Raw genomic sequence first — 23,797 nt, 5'->3', positions numbered from 1 at the left:
ATGTTCTCCTGGTTCTGCTCACTTCACTCAGCATTAGTCCATACAAGTTTTTCCAGGTTTTTCTGAAGTCTTCTTGCTCATCATTTCTTATAGCACAATTTCTTATAGCACAACATTACATTCATATACCACAACTTGTTCAGCCATTCCCCAATTGATGGGCATTCCCTCAATTTCCAATTCTTTGCCACCACAGAGCTGCTATAAATATTTTTTGTACATATAGCTCCTTTTCCTTTTTGTTTTTTATCTGTTCTGGGATACAGACCTAGTAGTGCTATTGCTGGGTTTTCAAAGGGTATGTACATTTTTACAGCCCTTTGAGCATAGTTCCAAACTGCTCTCCAAAGTGGTTGGATTCCAAACCCCTTCTTTAAGGCAGAATCTCATAAGCATTTTCATGCATCAGGGAATTATTCATCAGTCTTCTAGTAAAGCCAGTGAAATTCCTGCTCAGATGAGCATTTTTAAATAGTGGAAGGAAATTATAAATTTGAGTTAGAGGTTAATAAAAATAAATATTTATTTTTTTCCCCATTCTATGTCATGGATCTCCAGAAATTTATTCACATACCTCAGGTTAAGAACCTTTTCTTTAAGGCCCAGGTGAAATGCCATTTCTATGATTTCCCTTTCCCCCATCTAGAAGCAACCTTCCTCTGAACTACTGAAGTATCTATCACCTTTTTTATGCACTATCATCAACCTTTGTAGTATAAAGATATTTGTATATTTTATCTTGTCATAAGCTGCCTAAAGTTGTGATGACCAAGTGTTGGTATCCTCCATGGTGCTTGGTATGCTAAAATATTATATTAAGAAGCAGAGAGAAAATTGGGGGGGAAAGCCTTAAGCTTGTCTTTAGCTGGAACCCTATGATTTATTCCTATGAGTATATCTCAAAGACTAATCATTTAAAATCAAACATACCTTCATGCTGTTGACCTGGACAAATCACTTGGCCCTTGCCCGCCTCAGTTTCCTCTACTATAAATGATGAAATAATAGCATCTACCTCTCAGGGTTATCATGAGAATTAAATGAGATGATATTTATAAATCTCTTAGCACAGTGCCTGGCACATAGTAGACACCTGATAAATGCTTGTTTCTTGTTTTTTATTTCTTTTCTAATGGTAATAATAAAAAACTGATGTCATATATATATGTGTATATATAAAATATATAATATTTTATATATATGCATACATACATATATAAAATGGCTTATCACAGTAATATGATAAGTTAAGTTTGCAGGCTACGGCCAGGAGCTAGTTGTTAGAGGATAGAATTGAGGCTTTTAGACATGTGATGTAATGTTTACATGAAACCATACTGCCTCCTTCTGGTAACTGGCTGGTCAATAGCCTACACATATCATTGACTTGTGCATTTAGCCCTTGAATATCCTAACTTGTCTTGAGGCCTTCAATTGAAGTGATCTTAAAAGACTTAAGCTTTACCTAGCTGTATGTTGAAGTCAGTTTAAGTAGTGTGGGTATCTAATCCTTATGGATTTACATTTATCCCTCTTTCCAAATGAACAACAACATGACAGATCTGTCCCTAGTGGAACACTTGGAATAAGGGAGACATTAATCATGGTTTATGAATGACCCTGCCACTGTCAGATTGCTATTCTGGCACCACATTTATTTACCACATGACTTATTTTCCCATAATACCCAAAGGAAATCTTTTAAACTAGATGCATAAATCACAGACTTCTATATACCAACTAAAAGGGAAAAAAGATAGCTCCAAATGCTAACTTTTGAAGTAGCCTTTAACACTAAATAAATGCATAGTGTAATCATAAGCCACAAAATATTTAATGGAACAAATGGAATTTCCTTTGGAATAAATCTAGATCAAATTTGTAAAATTACCTATCTTCTGACCTTCAGGCCACCATAGCATTATTGACCTCCCTATAATGTGGCACCTTAGAGTATCTTAATGTATCTTGCTGATTCCTGCTGTATTTACCAAATATTTATATTTTATGGTTGTTTCTTGAGATAACTCAGCCAACTCTGACTTTTTTTTCTTTTAGCTGATGAAGGTTGGGTTTCACTAGAGTACTTTATATTATGTTACAACTATAGTTAAGTACACGATCCTTCATCTGTTCCCTCCTCTTCACTCACACCGTCACCATTCTTGTTCAGGACTTTGTTACCTTTCGCTGTAATCACTTCCTAACTGACCATCAGTGGGAATATCCTCCATTTCTATTTTGAGTCTTTAACTTTTATGTCATGTCTCATTCAGCTGTCAAATTAATCTTCTGGTTTAAAAAAGGTCATTCTTCTTCTCAAAAATCTTTAGTTCCTGCTGTCTCTCTAAATACTTTAACCTGTCTCTGCCCAATCTCTTCCACAGTCCCTTTCTGTTCCCCATCCCTCACCCCTCCATGATTCCTCTTCACATCTTATTTCTAGCCAAACTGAACAGCTGGCTCATGTCCAGCCCAACTCGCAGGTCTAGCTTGTACTCTACACTGTTTTGCTGTAGGATTGTCAGTTCTTCTTTCTCTTGCTATGAGGCCTAGTTCAGGTGCTACTTTTTTGCATTTCTGAAGTTATTAAAGAGTAAAACTCCATTAAGATTTTTGGGACATTGTGTCTGTGTGTGATATACAAATACATATAATACAAAACAGAATCTTGGGTTCTCCTTCCCTTCTCCCTTTCCCATTGAATTGTAAATTTTAAGGGCAGGGATTCTTTTTCTCTTTTTGGGTCTCCTGTGCTCTTAAATATTTGATGTCTAAACTGAAGATTGAACATATGAGAGTTGGACATTGCTTTTGCAGAGTCATTCCCTACCTTATTATGTGTAAGTAGAAACTCGCGTTTGGATCTGGTAAATAAAAGAAAATATTTAGTTTTTCTTTTGAAAGTTGTTAGAAGTGTAAGAGTTTGTCTGGTCCTAAATAAGCAACATTTAACCCTTACCTTGTTGCTGTAGATGCCCCAGAGGTGAAAAAGCTATTAGGAGCCATCTATTCCTCTCCTAAGCAGAAAGGCTAGGGATCCCAGTGTCTCCCGAGGCAGCCTGTTCCAATTTCAGATGGCTATAATTATCAAGACGTTTTTGGTTGCATCAGATGCTCTTCATTGCAACTTTTAATTAATCTCTCTTCTTGAAGTAAAGCACCTCCACTAGTTCTTTTGAACTGATCCTCGTAGCATGATCTTGGGTCTTCTCAGCATCCTAGTTGCCTTCTACCTTGGAAGTTCTCTCCTTAAAATGTGATGAAAAGAACTGGAAAATAGTACAAATGTAGTTTGACCCGCCCAGATTACAGTGAAACTGTCACTTTTCTTCTTCTGGATACTGTTTACATCCTAAGATTACTTTAGTTTTTATGACTCTCATGTCATTTTTATTACAGTTGAATACCCAGAGATCATGTTCACATAAGCTTTAATTTAGTCACACCTCTCCCATCTTGTACTCATGAAGTTTGTATTTTGCACCTAAGTGTAGGATTTTATCCCTATTAAATCTCCTCTTAATAGATTCAGCTGTAGAGGTCCTTTTGGTTCCTGACAATCTGTTATCCAAAGTGTTAGCAGTTCTCCAGTCTTATGTCATCTTCAAATTTGGTAAGCATACTATTTGTGCCTTCTTCCAAGTCACTGATTAGAATATTGAATAGCACAGGCCTAGAGACGGAGATTGCTGTTTGTATTTGTTTAGGCAACCAGTTTCAAGTCATTTTGGCTATATTTCTCCATCTTGACTACAAATAGCATCAAAGACTATCAGGCATTTTGCTGAAATATATATTGCAGCATTCTTCTTATTGCTACTACATAGTAGCACTCCTATCAAAAAGAGAAATGAAGTTAATCTGGCATTACCTGTTGGAAGCATTCATTGATCACCATTCCCTTTATAAATGCTCACAAACTATCCTTTACCCAAATATGCTAAATGTGGGTGATTTTTGTCAGCATGGGAAACTTCTGCTATGACTTAGATAGATCCTAGGGAATTGTCTCATGCACTTAGGGGTTGAGTGACTTGCTCAGAGTCTCACAGCTGGTCAATATCAGAAGGGAGATTTGAACCCAGAATTCCATCCTCCCTGCCATACTGCTCTAAAATTTAATATATTCTAGAATTTTGTCAGTATAAAACTTTAAGGATACGTGTTTCCCTATGTTGAAAGTTGTCTAAATATTTGCTGTTTCCCAGTTCTGGGGCACCCCTTGCCCTGTTATTAAGTTTATTGACACCTTTTTCATATCACTTTAAATTTAATATTTTATTTCCCCAGTTACATGTAAAAACAAGTTTGAACATTCATTTTAAAAACTTTGAGTTACAAATTTTCTTCTTTCCTCCCTCCCCTCCCCCCTTAAGAAGGTAAGCAATTCAATATAGGTTATACATGTGTAGTCATGCAAAACATATCCATAATAGTCATGTTGTGGGAAAAAAAATCCACCAAAAAACCTCAATAAAATTAAAGAAAATAAAAAAGTGTGCTTCAATCTATATTCAGACTCCATCAGTTCTTTCTCTGGGGTTGGATAGCATTTTCATCATAAGTCCTTCAGAGTTTTCTTAGATATTGTGCTGCTGAGAATAGCTAAGTCATTCACAACCGATCATCTTATGATGTTGTTGTTACTTTGTACACAATACATTTCACGTTGTATCAGCCCACACACATCATTCCAGGTTTTTCTGAGGGCATCTTGTTCATCATTTGTTATAGTACAATGGTATCCCATCACAGTGGCATACTACAACTTGTTCAGCCATTTCTCAATTAATGGGTTTCCTTTTAACTTCTAATTCTTTACCCCCAGAAAAAAGCTGCTATAAATATTTTTATACATATAGGTCCTTTTCCTTTTTTTAAAATCTCTTCTGGGATACAGACCTAGTAATGGTATTGCTAGGTCAAAGGGTATGCACGGTTTTATAGCCCTTTGGGCAAAGTTCCAAATTGCTCTACAGAATAGTTGAATTGGTTCACAACTCCACCAATAGTGCATTAAAATTTCATTTTTCCCACATCCTCTCCAATATTTGTCATATAACTTTTCTGTCCTATTAATCTAATAGGTATGAGGTAGTACCTCAGAATTGTTTTAATTTGCATTTTCCACTCAATAGTAAGTTAAAGTGTATTTTCATATGGCTATAGAGAGCTTTGATTACTTCATCTGAAAACTGATTGTATCTTTTGATCATTGAACAAAATTGAGGAATGGCTCTTATTTTTATAAATTTGACTCAGTTCTCTATGTTTGAGAAATGAAGCCTTTATCAGAGAAAATTGCTTCAAATTTTTTTCACAATTACTATTGCTAATTGTATTTCCCTCCATCTTATCCCCCCATTCTATTCTCTCTCTCCTTTCACCCTGTCCCTCCTCAATAGTTTTGCTTCTGACTACCCCCTCCCCCAATCCATCCTTCCTTCTAACACCCTCCCTTCTCTTATCCACTTCCTCTCCTACTTTCCTCTAGGGTAAGATAGATTTCTATACCCAATTAAGTGTGTATGGTATTCCTTCTTTGAGTCAATTCTGATGAGAGTAAGGTTCACATACTCCCCTTCATGTCCCCCCTCTTCCCCACCACTGTAAAAGCTTTTTCTTGACTTTTTTACATGAGATAATTTACCCCATTCTACCTCTCCCTTTCTTCTTCTCCCAGTACGTTCCTCTCTTACCCCTTAATTTTATTTTTTTAGTATCATCCCTTCATATTCAACTCATACCTATGCGCTCTGTCTATATATACTCCTAACTACCCTCGTGGTGAGAAAGGTCTTATGAGTTATAAATATCATCGTCCCATGTAGGAATGTAAGCAGTTTAAAATTTTAATTCCCTTATGATTTTCCTTTCCTGTATGTCTTTTTGTGCTTCTCTTGAATATTGTATTTGAAAGTCAAATTTTTTATCAGCTCTGGTCTTTTCATCAAGAATGCTTGAAAGTCTCATTGAATGTCCATTTTTCACCCTGAAGGATTATATTTACTTTTGCTAGGTAGGTGATTCTTGGTTTTAATCCTAGCTCATTTGCCCTCTGGAATATCACATTACAAGCCCTGCAGTCCTTTAATGTAGAAACTGCTAAATCCTGTGTTATTCTGACTGTGGCTCCATGGTACTTGAATTGTTTCTTTCTGGCTGTTTGCAATATTTTCTCCTTGGCCTTGGAAGTCTGGAATTTGGCTATAATATTCCTGAGAATTTTCATTTTGGGATCTCTTTCAGGAGGTGATTGGCCTTTGAATTTCCAGGGAAGCTTTCCTTGATAATTTCTTGAAAGATGATGTCTAGGCTCTTTTTTTTGATCATGGCTTTCAGGAAATCCAATAATTATAAAATTATATCTATTGAATCTATTTTCCAGGCCAGTTCTTTTTTCAATGAAATATTTCACATTGTATTCTATTTTTTCATCCTTTTGGTTTTGTTTTATTGTTTCTTGATTTCTCATAAAGTTATTAGCTTCCATTTGCTCCATTCTAATTTTTAAGGAATTATTTTCTTCAGTGAGCTTTTGGACCTCCTTTTCCATTTGGCCAATACTGCTTCTCAAGGCATTCTTCTCATTGGCTTTTTGGACCTCTTTTCCCATTTGGCCTAGTCTGTTTTTTTAAGGTGTTATTTTCTTCAGTATTTTTTTTGTGTCTCCTTTATTAAGCTATTGATACTTGTGTCATGATTTTCTTGCATCACTCTCATTTCTCTTCCCAATTTTTCCTCTACTTCTCTTACTTGATTTTCAAAATTCTTTTTGAGCTCTTTCATGGCCTGGAACCAATAGATATTTTTCTTGGAGGCTTTGGATGTAAGAGCTTTTGAGCCTGGGTTTGCGCTTCCTTGTTGACATAGTAACTTTCAATAATCAGAGTTTTTTCATTGTTTGCTTATTTTCCCAGCCTATTACTTAACTTTTAACTCTTTGTTAAAGTAGGGCTCTGCTTCCAGGGTAGGGGGAGCATCGTCCCAAGCTTCAGTTTTGTATAGCTTTTTTCAGAGATACTTCTAGAGAACTATAAGTTTTCAGTTCTTCCCAGGTGGTATGATCTAAGGAGAGGTATTTACTATTCACCTGGCCTGCGATCCAGTCTGTTAGTGATCACAAGCACTCTTTTCTGCCCTGGAATTGTGAGAAGGGTCCTCCCTCTGCTGTGGCTGTAAGCTCTGCTATGCTAGTTCTCCTCCTCACCGTGGGACTGTTACCCAGGACTGCAATCCAGATCCGAGTATGGGCAAAACAGCAGAGTCCTGCCTCAGTGCTAGTAAAAAGGCCCCTGTAATCTCCTTCTGACCAGTTGTTCAACTCCCTAACTGTCTGTGGGCTAAGAGTTCCAGAAGAAGCAGCTGCCACTACTGATTCAGTGGCTCCCAAGGCCTGCTCCTAGTTTGCTGGGGCTGAGGCTGTGCTGGTGTGCTGGACTGCACTCCATTCACACCCAGGCATGACAAACCTTTCTTGCCGACCTTCTAAGTTGTCTTTGGCATCTATGGCTTGATTTACTGCTGGTGATTTAGTTACCCCGAGGCCTGCTCTGGGTTTGCTGGGGTTGCACTGGATCTCTGCTGGCTCAGCTTGAGCTACACTGTGCTTCTCTTTCACCCTGATGCAACAGACTTTTCCTGCTGACCTTCCAAGTTTCTTGGCGCAGAAACTTGTTTCACTCCATCTTTTGTGGATTCTGATGCCCTAGAATTTGTTCAGGGTCATTTTAAAAAGGTATTTGGAGGGGTTTTGGGGGAGAACAGGCAGAAGTCCCTGCCTTTACTCCACCATCTTGGCTCTACCTCCTATCGTTTTCACTTTTTAACATACTCCCTCCCTGAGTGAGTCTTCTGGTATGAATTGTATCAGGACTTCTTGACTTGGAAGTCCTTGAGATGTGATGTGAACTACAACATACCTGAAGTGGTCATCTAGCTTTCGCTTGAAAACCTTCAGCGAAGGAAAATACACAAGTTCCTGAGGTGCAGTGGACTCTACTTGTTAGGTAGTTTGAATTTTTAAGAGTTTTTTTCTTTTACTCTTTGCATATCATTAATGTTATTATGGGTATTTCCTTCAGTATTGCCGATGGCCACCCATATTTGCCCATCCCAAACGTAACCACACTTCTACTGAGGGTCGAGCTCATATCTACGTCCTTTTATAAGTTTATCACAAGGGTATCACTCAAAGTGCTGAGACCCTTGGATTTCATTCAACGTCATGGGAATACAAATGCCCCAGATGGGCTTTCTATTTTAGTGCTCACAATCACCATGTGACTACGTCATCTTAATTTGTTGTTTATAAGTTTTTTTTAATGACCTTCCTTATATTCTTCTCTTGCACAATTGTTCATGTTATGTAGCATCCTATTCCCACTTATTGTGTGGTTCTCTATAGCATTTTGGGTAATCTTTGTTCCTTCCATTCGTTAGAGACCTTGGTAGTGAACAGTGGCACAAAGGCATATACATCACCAGAAGAATATTGTTATTAAAAATATGGTCCCTTTTTCAGGAAGAAGCTTGGGAGTCGTTAAAAAAAACTTCATCATTTCCCAAAGTTAATCCAATGTTCCTTGTCATTTCTGCTTAATTCTGGGCCCAATTCATGGTCCATTTGCAATATCTAAGATATAATTAATCTTGGATGAGTGTTAATAAATGATAGTCATCCGTTTAAATGGATGAGAGACGTTCTTTATCTACTTGTTTTTTCCTGTGTGGATAGTTAGATCAAACATTTAAGTGGTTACAGGTGTCATTCAGGAGGTTCTGCAATATTCTAGGTCTTGATGCAAACAATAAAATGTCATCTGTAAACAGGAGCATTTGGAGATCTTCAGCATCTCTTGGGAATTCTTCAAACTTGAGACTATGGAGGCTTCCCTGTTTTATGCCTCATTTACGAGCAAGATTATTTGTTATACCTTTCAAGAAATCCTGTATGATTTTTTACTTGCATGGGAGACACTTTAATGGAGGGAAGTCTTTTTAGTAATTAAAGCATTAATGGTCATTTGTGGACTGTCTTCCAGTCAATTATGTTATAGTAAAAATATGAATTTCTATTGACTATCATGTGAAATCTAGCCTATTCCTAATACCTTCAAGGATGCCCTTGATACATATGTAGACTATTCCTGTTGAAAAATTTATATAAATGGGCATATAGGCTGATAGTTAATAACATTCTGTTACCAGTGGTGGGGTTGGTAATGAGGTTTTTTTCCCCTCATGCTTCTGGAATCTTCTTGAGATACCTTGAATTGATTCCTCAACTGCCTCAAAATAGTATCATCTCTAACATTGACCTCTACTGTCTAATCTAGTTCATGTAATCCATTTCCTTTTCTCATCTTTTTTTTTTTTCAGTGCATTTTCCACTTCCTCAAAGTGCATCCAGGATTGTGATGCTAGAATCTAAATGTAGGGGCTTTACTGTCATTGGTGGTGGAATTATTAAAAAAAAAAACACCTCAGATCTTTTCCACCTTTTGTCTATCTCCCTTCTGGTTTCATCCTTAGGTTTTAGGGGGATAGCATGCCACTGCTTTTAATTGAGTTTCTCATAAAACTTTATTTAAATTTTTCTCCCTCTACTGTCTTTTGCTGTGAGGCAATATCGCACATTTTCTATAAGATTTTATAAACAAGGTTATGTTCTAAACTAGTTTGCCGTTAGCTGTAGCATCTTTCTTCTTGGATCAAGTGTTTGTTGAATAAGATGAACTTTTGACTATTTATTATGACAGTCAGTTCATATCAATTAAACATATATGAAATGGAAAATTGACATCAATGTCTTTTTCTTTACTCATTTTCATTTTTTCACTTCTATAATTTAAATAGGTAAGGTTTTAATTGTGTACTATATCTTTTCCTCATTTTTATTCTTCTAGCTTTTAACCATGTAATTAATGTTTCTTCCTGTTTAAAATTCAATTTCATTTTTTATGTGATAATTCCCTCATCTATCATCTTCTATCTTCATCTTTTTTTTGGAAAATATATTTATGCAGAGATGTAAAGCTTCTATGTAATTTAATAATTCTTTGGCCTCTTTCATCCCATACTCTTTTTTTCCAACAGATTTTTTTTTGTTCTTACCTTTGCCTCCTTTTGCATTGAAGACACTGAGCATCAAAGTATATATTGATTTGATTTGGAGTTCTTTGTAGAGTTTTTCTAGTGCTCCACTTTATTCAGTACTATAGATGTTGCAATTTTTTCAGAGTAATCTTTTTGCAAATGATTATCACAAGCACTTCAATAAGATATGACCAAATGTCTCATGAAGTGATGTTTCTAGCCTTTAGGTGCCCATAAATCCACTTCTGTCAATACTTTTATTTCTCTTTGTGAGAAGAACCTTTGAACTATCTTTCCATTTAGCTGTATCATTCCTTTGTGCCTTCAGGGTTTGTTTATAGAGACATATAGTTCTGCTCCTGCATAATCTCACATTGAATCCATTAACAGCTAAGTTAATGTTTATGGTTAGTCTAAAAGTTGTGATGCTTAGTACTCTGTCCCCTTTTCTGCCATTGCATTTCCCTTTGCTGCATAAATGGAAAGGGGCTTCATGAGACTTTTTGTGCTTTTCTTTATGTCATGTGTCCAGCCTCTTAATCATGAATTTCTTTGTCCTTTGCTAGGCTTGTCTTTGGAAAGTAGACAGTCTTGACGAGGTTATATTTTATTTACATCAAGCCTAAAGCAGCTAGATAATGCAAGTAGATAGAGAACTGGACCTGGAGTCAGGAAGACCTGAGTTAAAAATGTGGCCTGAGACACTTAGTAGCTGTGTGATGCTAGTCAAGTCACTTAACCATGGTCTGCCTCAGTTTTTCTATATGTAAAATTGTATAATAACACCTATATCTTAGGGTTATTGTGAGGCTCAAATGAGATATTCATAAAATATCTTTTTTTTTTCGGGGGCTAGGCAATAAGGTTAAATGACTTGCCCAGGGTCACACAGCTAGTAAGTGTCAAGTATCTGAGGCTGGATTTGAACTTGGGTCCTCCTGACTCCAGGTCCATTAGGTCCAGTTTATTAGAGTGGGTGCTCTAATATCTTGCAAACCTTACAGCATTACTAAATGCTAATTAATGATGCTTCTTCTCTCCACCCCTCCATTCAAGTTTTCATCCATTTGCTCCTTGAAAGTTTAAACAAATGGAAAAAAAGCTAATTCCTTTGCATGCTGGCCCTTCAGAATCTTGAGGGTAGGTATCTTGTCCCTCTGCGTCTTCTCCAGTTATTTTCCTAAAGGGCTAACCCTTGTATTCAGTAAACTCCAGAGGTTCCCAGTTACCTCTAGAATCAAATAGAAACTTTTCTTTGGCATTTAAAGCTCTGTACAAGCTAGCCTCATCCTACCTTTCTAGTCATTACATATTACTCTTCTCCACTCAGCCAAACCAGTCTTAGTGCTCTTCCTTTCTGACTGGCATAGAAGACATTCAGTAGTTCATCTTTGTGCTTTTGTATTTGCCTGGTCCCCATGCCTGGAATGCTCTCCCTCCTCACATGTACCTCTTGGAATTCCTCTTCCTGTTGTAGTTCCCCCCCCCCCCCGCCCCCACCCCCACCAAGATTCAGCTCAGGTGCTGTCTTCTACATGCAAGCTTTCCTGTCTCCTCACCCCGACCCATGTTACCTTGTATTTGTTTTGCAGATTTCCTATAAATGTGCACATTGTCTTCTCCTGTTAGAAGGCAGGCTTCCTGAGGTCAGGGGCTGTTATGCTTTTGTCTTTGCTTCCTCAGTGCCCAGCGTGGTGCCTGATGTGTAGTAGGCACTTAATAAACGCCTGTTGATTCAATATCATGTCCCTTTGACTAAACCTCATATAGCATGAATACTGGGCTTTTTTTTAGTTCAAATTGCCCTCTTCAATGCTCTCTAGTTTATTAATGTCCTTCTAAAAAGTGATGCCCATAGCTGGGCCCAGTACTTTAGATGTGGTCTGAGAGCAGAGTATACCAAGGATATTTCCTCCTTCATCCTGGATATTATCTCTCTGTTTAAGGTTGTTTTATTTTCTTGGTTGCCATATCACACTGTTGACTTATTGAGGTTACAGTGCACTAAACCTTCTGGATCATTTTTATAGGAACTATTGTATAACCATACCTCTTATCTTAGAATTCTGTTTCTGCCCCATTCATCCTCACTCAAAATTTCTTCACTGTGCCTTCCTTTCCTTAGTTTTTGGAATTCCTGAAATGAGTTATTGTCTTAATACACTACCCCTTTAATCTAGCATGTGTCTTCTGAATAAATTATACCCTTTCATACTCATTCCAGCCATGAATCCAATTCTACCAAGTCTCAGAGAAGCCTGTGAGGTAGAATTTACCTTCTTTTTCTGTTAGCATTTCTGGTCTTCCTAGCTTATTATTCATGCTTTATGAATTTGTGTATGGACATCTGAAATTTTGTTGTTAGTTCTCTTCTTAGATATTGTTTACTGTGAATGATTTAAATTTAAATTTCCTCTCTTTGCTATTTTTCCCATGTTGTAGCTGCTACTCTTCATTGTATCTGGTTTTTGGAGATAAATATGGGTAGTTTTTTCCCCTTTCCATACCTTTTTTCCCCCCAATTTAAACCACACTTGCCTGCTTGATAAACACTATTAATTAATGTAACTGGTTGTAGCTTAAGGATTATAGCTTCATTACTCCTTGGGGTCAGTATAGAGCAATTGTTCTATGTATGGTGGCACACATTCCTTTATACTTTATTTTTTTGTGGTATTTATTTTGCATTCTCCATTAGTGTTCTGATCAGACTACAGTAGAGGTATCTAGTAATTCGCCCAGTAATTTTTGCTTGTAGCTTTACACCCCTTTGGATAAAGGAAGAGTGAGACTGGCTGCCTAAACTCTGCGCACTAAAATATTTATAGTTCAGTGTTTTTAAAGCACATACTATTATGTTCAAGGCATTGTGCAAGGTACTAGGAGTACAAAGCCAAAAATGAATCAGATCTTGCTGTCAAGAAGCTTACTCAAGAAGTCCGAAGTCAGAAGACTGAATCAAGAAGTTACTCTATTGGGACTACTGACATGCCTCATGCTATAGAGCTAATGTTAGAGCCCAGGTACAAACTGGGGCATTTTGAGTTCAAAATCAGTGTTCTTTTTTACTACAATGCGTTGTTGATAGAATTTTCATTATCCTTGATATGATTTAGTCAATGATGCTTAGATAAAAATTGGCCAAAGCCCATGTTTGCTGAGACTTAAGTATTCAGTAATTCCACTCATATGACTGGTTGTTATGTAGCAAAATGTCAATTTTAGCTTAAATTTGAAAAGTTCTTCTGCTAACTGATTTCTAGCAATGCAGTGAAACAAAATATTGATATGCTGACTGATAAGCTGTGGTAATGATGGAATTGGTCAGAATGTACTTAAGTTTTGGCCCTTGATGGTGACTGTTTAGTGTTCATATCTGTATTTTCCCATCCCTGAGGAAAAGCTTAGACTAGTATGCCTGGAGGGATTATTCTGACAGGTAAAAGAAACTGTTTTACCTTCTTCATTGGATTTCTGTTTAGATTATTTTTTGATAACTCACTTAAGGTTTGAGAGCAACACAGTCAGGATGGTGTTCACGAGGAAAATGATGCATGGAATTGTTTCAGTCATCCTTGAGGAAAGCTGTTTGTTATCTATTAATTTGCAGAGTCTCCTGGAAATTTATCCTGTGTTGTCTTCCCCCCTCCAATGAAAGAAAAGGGTTTGTTTGACCCTATGAAGTACTTTACTGCTGAGTAACTTAGAGAAGGTTGTAGAACAAGGTAGGGAAGAGACCTAGTGGGTTTTTTTTCTCCTTTTCTTTTATTACCTTTAAGTCTCAATTTCCCTGGTTTTAGGAGCAGAGAACACAATGTGAACTTTTGTACACCCAGATCCCTAGGCATCACTTTGCTTTTGTACTGTGTAAGAAGCAAGTACAGAAGGCTTCATTCTCTGAATGAAGCTTTCCGGAAATAGTTGTCACTCATGCTGTCCTTTATTCACTTTATCTAGTTTTTGAGGCAGTCTTGCTGCAACAACCATTGCCTCCTCTCATTTAATTTACAAGACAAAACTCAAAAGTGCCATCTTTATGATGTCCCTACCAAGGTGGCTTGCATTTGTTTATTTCTTACCTTAAAAGAAGGTAACTCTTTTGTTTTATCTTAGGGAATCGCAACCATCAGGTGCTTCTCTGGATCAGAAAATGTGTTCCCTCCAGCTGGAAAGAAACTGATATCTAACTGTATGGTCCATGTGCCAGCCAAACAAGGCTTTGATATCTATGTAGATGAACCAGAGCATGGAGAGACATGTAGCTGTAGCTGCACTGTTAGAGAAGAGATCGAGTATGAAGATGTGTATGATGTGGACACCAGCACCCTGAAATCAGACCTCCACTTCCTGCTGGATTTTAGCACAGGTAATTTGCTTTACCTCCCGTTCATGGTACCCTGTTTTAATGATGTTTTTGACATTTTAAGTTCTCAATCTAGTTACGTCAAGTATGAAGAAGAAGTGGCTGTCTTGTGACTTCTAGCTGGGGAGGATTGGTAGAGGCTACCATTGTGTCAATGACTTATCTGACTGAATTTTGAACCCGTGCAGTTTCTCCTATGTTGGTGGATACATCTCTGCAATCACAGTTTGAGGATCATTTAGATATTGGTACAGATGTAATAAATGTGACTGAATATGCTGAAGAAATTCATCAATACCTTAGAGAAGCTGAAGTGAGTTGCACTTCTTTTCTTTTTCTCAGCAACCCCAGATCCTTGATGTTGAAATAACTGTCAGTAGTTGATTATGGCCACCAGTAGTGTCCTAGCACCAGTCATTGGTTGTGTTAGTAGTTACAGAATGATGGCATCTATGAAAATGGTGGATGGGACGAGGAGGGGTTCTTCCCTTGGACCTGGAGCTATATAACTTGAAGTCTGAAACTTCGCTAAAGCATTTCATACACAGTGCAATGTCTGGGCGTGGTGGCAGGAAGACGCGGGTTTGAATCTCATGATAGTTACTAGCTGTGTGACCATTGACAAGTACTTAATAATTTGGAGCATAGTCAACACTTGAGACTTAACTCCTAAATTATAGATTATATACTCTGTGCTGGTGGAGGGAATTCCCACATCAATGAAATCAGAGGCCTTGACACATACTGTAGGAAACAGCCATGTGATCAGTTTCTTTCCTACTTCCTTTTAAATTCTATTACATCATGGAGTAGGAATGGTCCAGATAACTCCATTCCATGTGCACCTCCTCTCTCACACTCCAACTCAAAACAGTAAGGATTTTTTTTTGGATGTAATAGTGACAGAACAAGCCTGATTCTTAATCTTTTGCCTTCTTAACCCATTTCAGGTTCTTTGTTTTTGTTCTAAATTAAACAACCCACAGCTCCTTCGTTGTGGTGTTATGCCTGAATTAATGCTGAATTAATATCAAAACTCTATCAAAAAACAGATGAAATACAGACCAAAGGCCCACTACATGCGGAAGCAGCCTGATATCACAGAAGGAATGCGTACCATTTTAGTGGATTGGCTGGTAGAGGTTGGGGAAGAATACAAACTTCGAGCTGAAACTCTGTACCTGGCTGTCAATTTCTTGGACAGGTTTCTTTCGTGCATGTCTGTTCTCAGAGGGAAATTGCAGCTTGTAGGAACAGCAGCCATTCTGTTGGCTTCGTAAGTATTCTCTCTATCTGAAGTGATAGTGACACTCCTAAAGTGTCAAAATCCTTATCTTCTTTTGTTGAAGAGATGTCATTAAGTGAAGTTGGTCATTAAGATATGTTCTTACTTCTTCAGGAAAAGATCCTCTTTTGTGGAATTAGGTTTAGAGTTTTTCTTTCTTTCTTTTTTTTTAATAGCACACCAATTTAATATGCTTCTTACCTAAACAAGGTAGCTGTTGGCCTACAATAAAAAAATGCACATATAATTTTGCTACTGTTGAATTTAGTTTTATGATATCCAAGTGAATGGTTCATAGCAACAACAGCTTGATGATTTGATTATAATGGGTAATACTTTCAACAAATGCTTTTCCTGGGCCCTTAAAAGTCAATACAAAATTACTTGTTTCTAATAAACACTATAATAGTATAGCAAGATTTTGCAGGATTCTTGCAGGGTTGTTATCTTATCTTTAGACTTCTATTTACATTTTTAAAAATATTCAGGCAAGTATATTTGAGAAGTAGCATGGCATTTTATAAAAAGCATAGAATTTGTAATATGGCCTGAAGTAGAATTCCAGTTTGGCCCTTAATTTGACCTATACATAGCCATGAGCTCTTCATTATTCATCTATAAAATGGGAATATGTTTGTACTACCTATCTTCTAGGATTTTCATGAAGAAAGTGCTTTGTAAACTGTAAAATACTACAGAATATGCTTCATTTTTATTCTAAGTCTGGAAAAAAAAATAAATACCCCAAAGCAACATCACAAAGATCTATGTCAGATGGAATGAAGGATTTAGGCATAGCAATGCATATATAGTCTTTCTCCTGCTGTGTCCAAATCACTTTTACTTTTTAACCACAAAAAATCTGGTCATCAAATCATCTACCTCTCTGGTCCTTGGGAATGTAAGCTCCTTGAGAGCAAGGATTGTTTCACTTTTGTTTTTGTAGTCTCAGCACTTGGGACAATACCTATACATATTGGACACGTGTCAAGTTGAATTGAGGTTAAATTAACTTAATCATAGTTATTCTACAACAACAACAAAGCTTTTTTTTTTTTGGAGAATTTCAGGGAATTAATCATAATGGGATTTTATCTGTTGTCAGCCAGAAATTTTGTCCAAGGGTTGAGAACTAAACCCCAAAAGTTGGAAAAGGGGCTACTTGGTCTACCTAAGCATATCTCCACAATGTCAAACTTTTTAGTATGAAAATTTCCTCACCTCTATCCTGTACCATTCAAGTGGGTAAGAAGATAGAATGTAAAGAAACTCAAACGCTGAAGGGCCTGCTATGAACGAGATGATAAGGCTCCCACCTGAAAGAGCTTATAGACCCTTAGAGATTGATTGGTAAGGTCTCTTGCTAAATGGTGGGGATTTGTAGAGAATAGAAAGGGTAGAGCAGAGGAGTATTTTATTTCTAAAATATTTGTTATCTTTGTGAAACTCTTTACTCTTCATAGGAAATATGAGGAGATTTATCCACCAGAGGTTGATGAATTTGTCTACATAACCGATGACACTTACACAAAACGGCAGCTCTTAAGAATGGAGCACCTGCTCCTGAAAGTGCTGGCCTTTGACCTGACGGTGCCCACTACCAACCAGTTCCTTCTTCAGTACTTATGGAAGCAAAGAGTCTGTCTAAGAACTGAGAACTTGGCCAAGGTATGCTAAGCAACTCCTGAAAATCAAGGAAGTCAGAGGCAGGTTTTTTTTTTCAGGTATCTCTAAGTTTTTGCTCAGAATTTCTCATATCCTTTTCATGGGCTTAACAATAGGTTTGGATTTACTTTCAAAATGGCTTGTCTAGCATGGTTAAATGGGAAGCAAGGTGGTATAGTAGATAGAGTGCCAGGCCTAGGATCAAGAAGACCTGAATTAAAATCTGACTTCAGACACTAGCTATGTGATCCTGGGCAAGTCACTTAACCCTGTTTGCCTCAGTTCCTCAATTGTAAAATGAACTGGAGAAGGAAATGGCAAACTACTCTAGTATCTTTGCCAAGAAAACCTTTGCCAAATGGGGTCATGAAGAGTTGGACGTGACTGAAACAACTGAACAGCATCATCGTGGTTAACTTTTTAAAAAAAGTTTTTTTTTTTCTGGGAAGATGGAGGTTCTTTCTTCTGTGTTGTTATAAACTAGTAAAACTTGAAACAAGTAATATACAAGCCTTCCCCAAAGTCTTGTATTTGGGACACTTTGTACTTGGAGGAACTTCACTTACTGGGTACAAATGATCTTCATACTGAAATATCAAGTAGGCTTGCTATTAGACAAGAGAAAGTAGCTGTGTGTAGTTCAGTTTCATTTGACTAATATCGCTCCTCTTGTTATAGTCTATTTCCACGAATGAACCATTGCTGAAGGGTGAGCGAGTAGAGCACTGGACCTGGAGTTGGGAAGCAGAGTTCAAATCTTGAACATTTGCTACAAGTGTGACCCTGGCCAAATCATGTAACCTGTCTGCCTCAGTTTCCTCATCTTTAAAATGAGACTAATAATCGCACCTACCTTGCAGGGCTGTTACGAAGATCAAATGAGACAATAATCCTTACAAACTTAGCACAGTGCCTGGCACATAGTAGGCACTATATAAATGCGTATTTCCTTCCCTCCTCCCTTTTCCCCTGCTTTGCAACTTAGAATCGGTCAACAGAATAAGAGTATCTATATTTCTGACTCTAGTGGTGGAATCATAATGATGAGCATTTATTATTAAGCTTTTGCTACATGTCAGGGTCTCTACAAAGTATTTGTGATAACAAAGAAAAAAGGTGAGTCTGAGGCCTCAAGGAACTTACGTTCTCCTAGGGGAACTAAGGAAAGTGTATCTACTTATATACACTATGTAGGATTTAGATGGCAAAGACCTAAAGCTTACAAGTTATTTATTGTTTATAACATTGCCCCAACATCTTAAATGAGGTAATATGTTTTATATAGGTGAGCAATAGCTATATTACAATTAAGTTTGTTTTCTTATTGTGGTTTAGGGAGTTTTAGTACTTACTATCTATGTATTTATAGCCTGACTGGTATTCCCCACTCCTCCCCCAGAGCTACTGCTATTAGATTGAAGTAGCCCATGATAGCTTGCTTTTGTCAAAGCTGTTTTCCATATCAGTGTGGTAACCTATGTTGACTTCATACCGACCCACATAGCCTCTCATCTGGACATCAGTTTAATTGTTGTTCGGTTGGTGGGGGCCATAAGGGATTCTCAGGTGGATGGACCCAGAGCTGAGAATCCCCATAATGAGACAGTACATCTTGGGTCAACCTAGGTTAAAGTCATGGAGCACTGAAGGGTGACACTAAAACCTTCGTGCCAACAATGTGAATGTCACAATGAGAAACCAATCTCATATTTGTTCATTTAAATGACATTTAACAGTTTTGGTGGGAATTTGTGTTTAGTATGTTGCAGAACTAAGCCTCCTTGAAGCTGACCCATTCTTGAAATATGTTCCTTCACTTATTGCTGCAGCTGCTTATTGTCTGGCAAACTATACTGTGAACCGGCACATCTGGGTAAGAAATAACATTTCTAGATCAGGGGTTGCTAACCTTTATTGTGCATGAACCCCTTTGGCACTCTGGGAAAGTCTATGGACCCCTTTCAGAATAATGTTTTTAAATGTCTAAAACAAAATATATAGAATTGCAAAGGAGACCGATTTTATTAAAATAAAGATGTAATCTTTTTTTTCCATCCAAGTTCACAGCCCCCCGACCTCCCTCTGAAATCTATCCATGGAGTCCTGGGGGGATAGTCTGAGGACCCCAAGTTAATAACCACTGCCTCAAGACACTTTAACTCTCTGGGTCTTCATGTGTGTATACAGTCATGTGTGTATATACCTGCTTATGCACACCGGTTATACCTATGCATACATATGTCAGTACTCACACATATATACCTGTATGTGTGTGTATATATATATGTGTATATGTAAATGTGTATATATACACACACACATATATGTATATGTATATATACACATATATATGTATGTATGTAGGTGTATATATATACATATATATGTATGTATGTATGTATATGTATATGTTAGGGACTTTAGATTCTCAAGGTCTGGAGTGTCCTCATCTGAGTGCTTGGCATAGCAATCATGGCCAAAATAAAGATGGTGTGCAGAGAGGGCTAGAAGAGAAGAGAAAAAATAAAGTTAATTTGGAATGCTTTTGCTTTGTGTATCTATGCTGGTTCATAGCAATCATTTCTTCCCTTTCTTGAATGCCTGGCACATAGTTGGATAAAGCATTTATTAAATGTTTATTATTTTGAGTGTTCATATGCCACTTGCAGGAATCTGTTCTAGAACAGTGATCAATGCCAAGCCAGTCTATACCTTGCAAAATTTACTTTCTCCTTTCTCCAAAGAGTACTTTTCCCATTCTCCATGAACACACTGGTTCAGTAAAGATTTCTGTGAGTTTCTCATATCCTGGGTTGTTATCTGATTGGTCCAAGTCATGTGAACTCAGTTAAAGTACCTAGCCATAATAAATATTTTTCTACTTTTTTTTGCCTTAAATTCCTGGTCAGAATCAGGCAGAGGATAACAACTCCTTTCTTTCACTCTCTTTTGAATAACATCATTTACAAGTTAGGTACTTTTTGGAAGTGCTCTGCTTTTAGCAGAGCGCCCTCTGACAGATATGTATGTAGATGAAGTGCCCCAACTTCTGGGGAAACTTGTCTCCTCCATTAAGCCATACAGTTAGTAGTAGAAGCTGGTAGAATGGATTTGCCTTCCCTCGTCAAGTATGAAAATACAAGAAAATTTAGTTCTAGGATGATTTCCTCATTCCTGTATTATCAGTCTTGTAACTTGTAACTGTAACTTGTAACTGTAACTTATAACAACCTATCATAGTCATCAGAGTTATCTGTAGATTTCTCATCTAATTTTTAAAATTATGAAGTAAGTTTGTCTTTTTTTCTTCTTCCTTGATTAGCCAGAAACCCTGGCTGCCTTCACTGGGTATTCATTAAGCGAAATAGTTCCTTGCTTGAGTGATCTGCACAGAGCATGCCTTGATATCCCCCATCGACCTCAACAAGCAATTAGGGAAAAGTATAAGGCATCAAAGTAAGTTTCTAAAACTTCCTTGTGTCTTGGATCACTTTCAATAAAAGCTGTATGTGTTAGACATACCACAGTTTCTCCACAACCAGTATCACACACGTTAAACTTTTTAAACAAAGCAATTTGACTAGAGAGGCTCCACTTAACTCTAAACTAGACAGAAAATGGGGTTACCATTATGTGTGTTTGCATTTGGGAATGACCTATGTCAGATTAAATTGTGATTCTGATTTTGAGGTGAATGGGTTCTGTTCTATTTACCTGTTTTTATATTCCTTGTTTGTCTCCTGGTGGGGAGAGGTGTGGTTAGCTACCTAGTCGAGTGATGGCACCAGACTGGGTGGAGCACCATGACCTTGCTATACCATCAAGAGGCTCCCTGATTGGCTGAGAGTGAACCTGGCATTGGAAGAATGAACCAGTGATCTTGGTTTAGACAGCTCAAGTAGGCAATCCCCAATTTGGCTAAGGTGTGTTCGGAAGGGAAAGTCTGAGGCCACCAGGGCCAGAGAGAATTCAGATGGACAGGATAAGCCTGAGGGACCGTTTTACTCTAGAATACCTGGAAGTTTAGGGTAACCTAATTAAGAGAAAGTATAAATTTATCATAAATACTTCTAATTACCTTACCATAGTGTATTTCTGAATTTGTGTGTATCCCTTTCCTTTGTTAATAAACCTTAAAAAATACCATCTTGTGCTCCACAGTAGAGAGAAAGAAAATAAGGAAGGGGATGGGACCTAGTGACAGTGGTCACTGCAGAAGGGGGCAAACTAACTAGAAATGACTAGAGTCCAGTTGTGGCTGATCTCTGAACTCAGACTGAAAATGGAGCCTGAAGTAGAGAGGTCCAGGAGGTTTAGTGGACTTCAAAAATCAGGCAAGTTAAGTAATGGGTGTGTGAGGCAACATCTCTGGGGCTGAAGATAAGGCATGCTGGGCTAAATCTAGAGGAGGAAGCTGATTTCAGGTCAGCGAAGCTCTAGGGTCTGGGCTCCATTTTTCTTTTTATTTCTCTTTTTTTGGGAGGGGGGCTGGTGGCAGAGAGGATAGGGAAGGGACCATTTATAAGTTATTGTAAGCTGACTAAACTATGGTTTAAATGTGCCAATACTTGCTACATATACTCTTCTCTGGCTTAAGCTGTCTGAATGAACTTTGTGAACTGTAATCTTTAGCCTATGATTACAAATTGGCTTTGTGGTCTCATTGCAGGTACCTGCATGTCTCCCTTATGGAACCACCTGCAGTTCTTCTTCTGAAATAAAATTCCAGAAATAAGCACTTAATCTCAAGATCAACAGTGTTGATTTTTGTATTTTTATAGGGCACTGCAGGTCAGGTCAGCAAGTGTTGCTAAACATAGCTGACACTTTTTAAAGATGTAAATGTATTAAAGGTCATTGAGACTTAGGTAGCTTGTAATATAGATTAATTTTTTTAAATAAAAAACTTACCTCATAATATCATGTCAAGCTTCATTTATTTACTATCAATTGTTAGGATTTTGGTCAAGAGCTATAACTGAAACGAACCTTTTTTTAGTCATGAAATCTTTTAAAGACCTTTGGAGCAAGGGATCGGGTCTGGAGAATCCAATGGTCACCATATTGATGAGGGTCAGCTCAAGTAACTCATTTTACTTCTCTGAGAACTGAACAGAAAAGGAAGGAAAGTAACAAAAGTAGCCCAGGTGGATAAGTGATAGGAAGATTGTAAACCAAGGCCTAGAGTTCTTCTGATAAGAAGAAGCAGGAGATGGAGGGAGAAATGTAGTTTAGTATACCATAGGAATCTGCTGGGTAAGCCTAAATGGACTTCAGGTTTGATTTAATAAATGATTTTAAGCCTGAGCTTGAAAACAAGAAAATGAAATTAGCACTACCTGCTCTAGAACTGTAATACTCATAAATAGAAAGGGTCAATTTTACCTATGACATAGGACTTTGGAAAGATCTAATCTACCATATGGATGGGCAGCTTAGTGCAGTGGCTAGCATGTTAGACTTGGAGTCAAGAAGTCCTGAGTTCAAAGCCTACCTTGGATACTTACTAGATATGTGATCCTGGGTAATCCATTCAGCCTAGTTTCCTCATCTGTAAGATGAGTATAGTAGCATCTACATCACAGGGTTATTGCGAAGATCAAATGAGAACATGTGTAAAGCACTATATAAATGATAGCTATTATCATTATGAATAAAATATGACATCCATGGGGAAAAGCTGCTTAGTCATAAGGGAAACTACAAGGGTTAGTCTTGGCAGCTGCTATTTTTTTCCCCTTCCTCCTGCTTTTAAGCCTAATGGCCCTTTTGGGGGGAGTGGGGAGGCAGTCTGTGCTAGAGATTTTAATCAGGTTGTTGGGTACTTCTGATGTGGAAACTTCTTGGCAGTGTAGATACTCCCTGTTTTATTTATTTTTGTTTGTTCATATTAAGCATAGAACATAAAATAGAATAAGCTTAATGTGAATTTTGAACATAGGAATTCCTAACGTTGATGTTGCCATCCCTCGGTTCTTTCAAGGCATCTTGGACAACTTGCCTCTAAGTAGAGATTAGCTTTGAGGCAGTAAAATGTGCTCACATAGCCAACTACGTGGCAGGGACCTAGATCACCAGCTGATTGTAGATTTAGAGATTGGAGGGCCTTAGAGACCATCAAATCTATCACCCCACTTTATGGATCAGGAAATTGAGGATCATGAAGATTAACTGACTTCTTCAAGGTCACACAGTTAGTTAGTTGCCTGAGGCAGGATTGTCAAGGTTAGATCTTAGCACCACACCATGCTCCCTTCTCAAGGTCTAACCTGTTTTTGTTAAACCAGGCTTCCTCTCATAATGCCCATTAAAATCATAATGATAGGAAGTGCAGTCAAGATGGCAGAGGAAGTGCTGGCATTTTTGCTTAGCTCATGCAACAT

General features: G+C 37.7%; 1 protein-coding gene across 1 annotated transcript in view; it reads left to right on the top strand.

The window, feature by feature from the left end:
* The window catches only part of CCNA1 (cyclin A1), a 33,798-nt gene extending 11,466 nt beyond the window's left edge, over positions 1-22,332 (top strand). The window contains 7 exon segments of the mRNA XM_078146202.1: positions 14,215-14,467; positions 14,653-14,777; positions 15,517-15,740; positions 17,213-17,417; positions 19,174-19,287; positions 20,737-20,870; positions 22,084-22,332. Coding sequence (XP_078002328.1) covers positions 14,215-14,467; positions 14,653-14,777; positions 15,517-15,740; positions 17,213-17,417; positions 19,174-19,287; positions 20,737-20,870; positions 22,084-22,135 — 1,107 coding nt within the window. The 3' untranslated portion in view covers positions 22,136-22,332.
* The last annotated feature ends 1,465 nt before the right edge of the window (positions 22,333-23,797 follow it).

The sequence above is a fragment of the Phascolarctos cinereus genome, unplaced genomic scaffold (assembly GCF_003287225.1).
Source record: "Phascolarctos cinereus isolate Bilbo 61053 unplaced genomic scaffold, phaCin_HiC Scaffold_726;HRSCAF=1367, whole genome shotgun sequence".
Taxonomy (NCBI): Eukaryota; Metazoa; Chordata; class Mammalia; order Diprotodontia; family Phascolarctidae; genus Phascolarctos; species Phascolarctos cinereus.
Note: the sequence above shows the minus strand (reverse complement) of the source record. Positions and strands in the feature narration are given on the sequence as shown.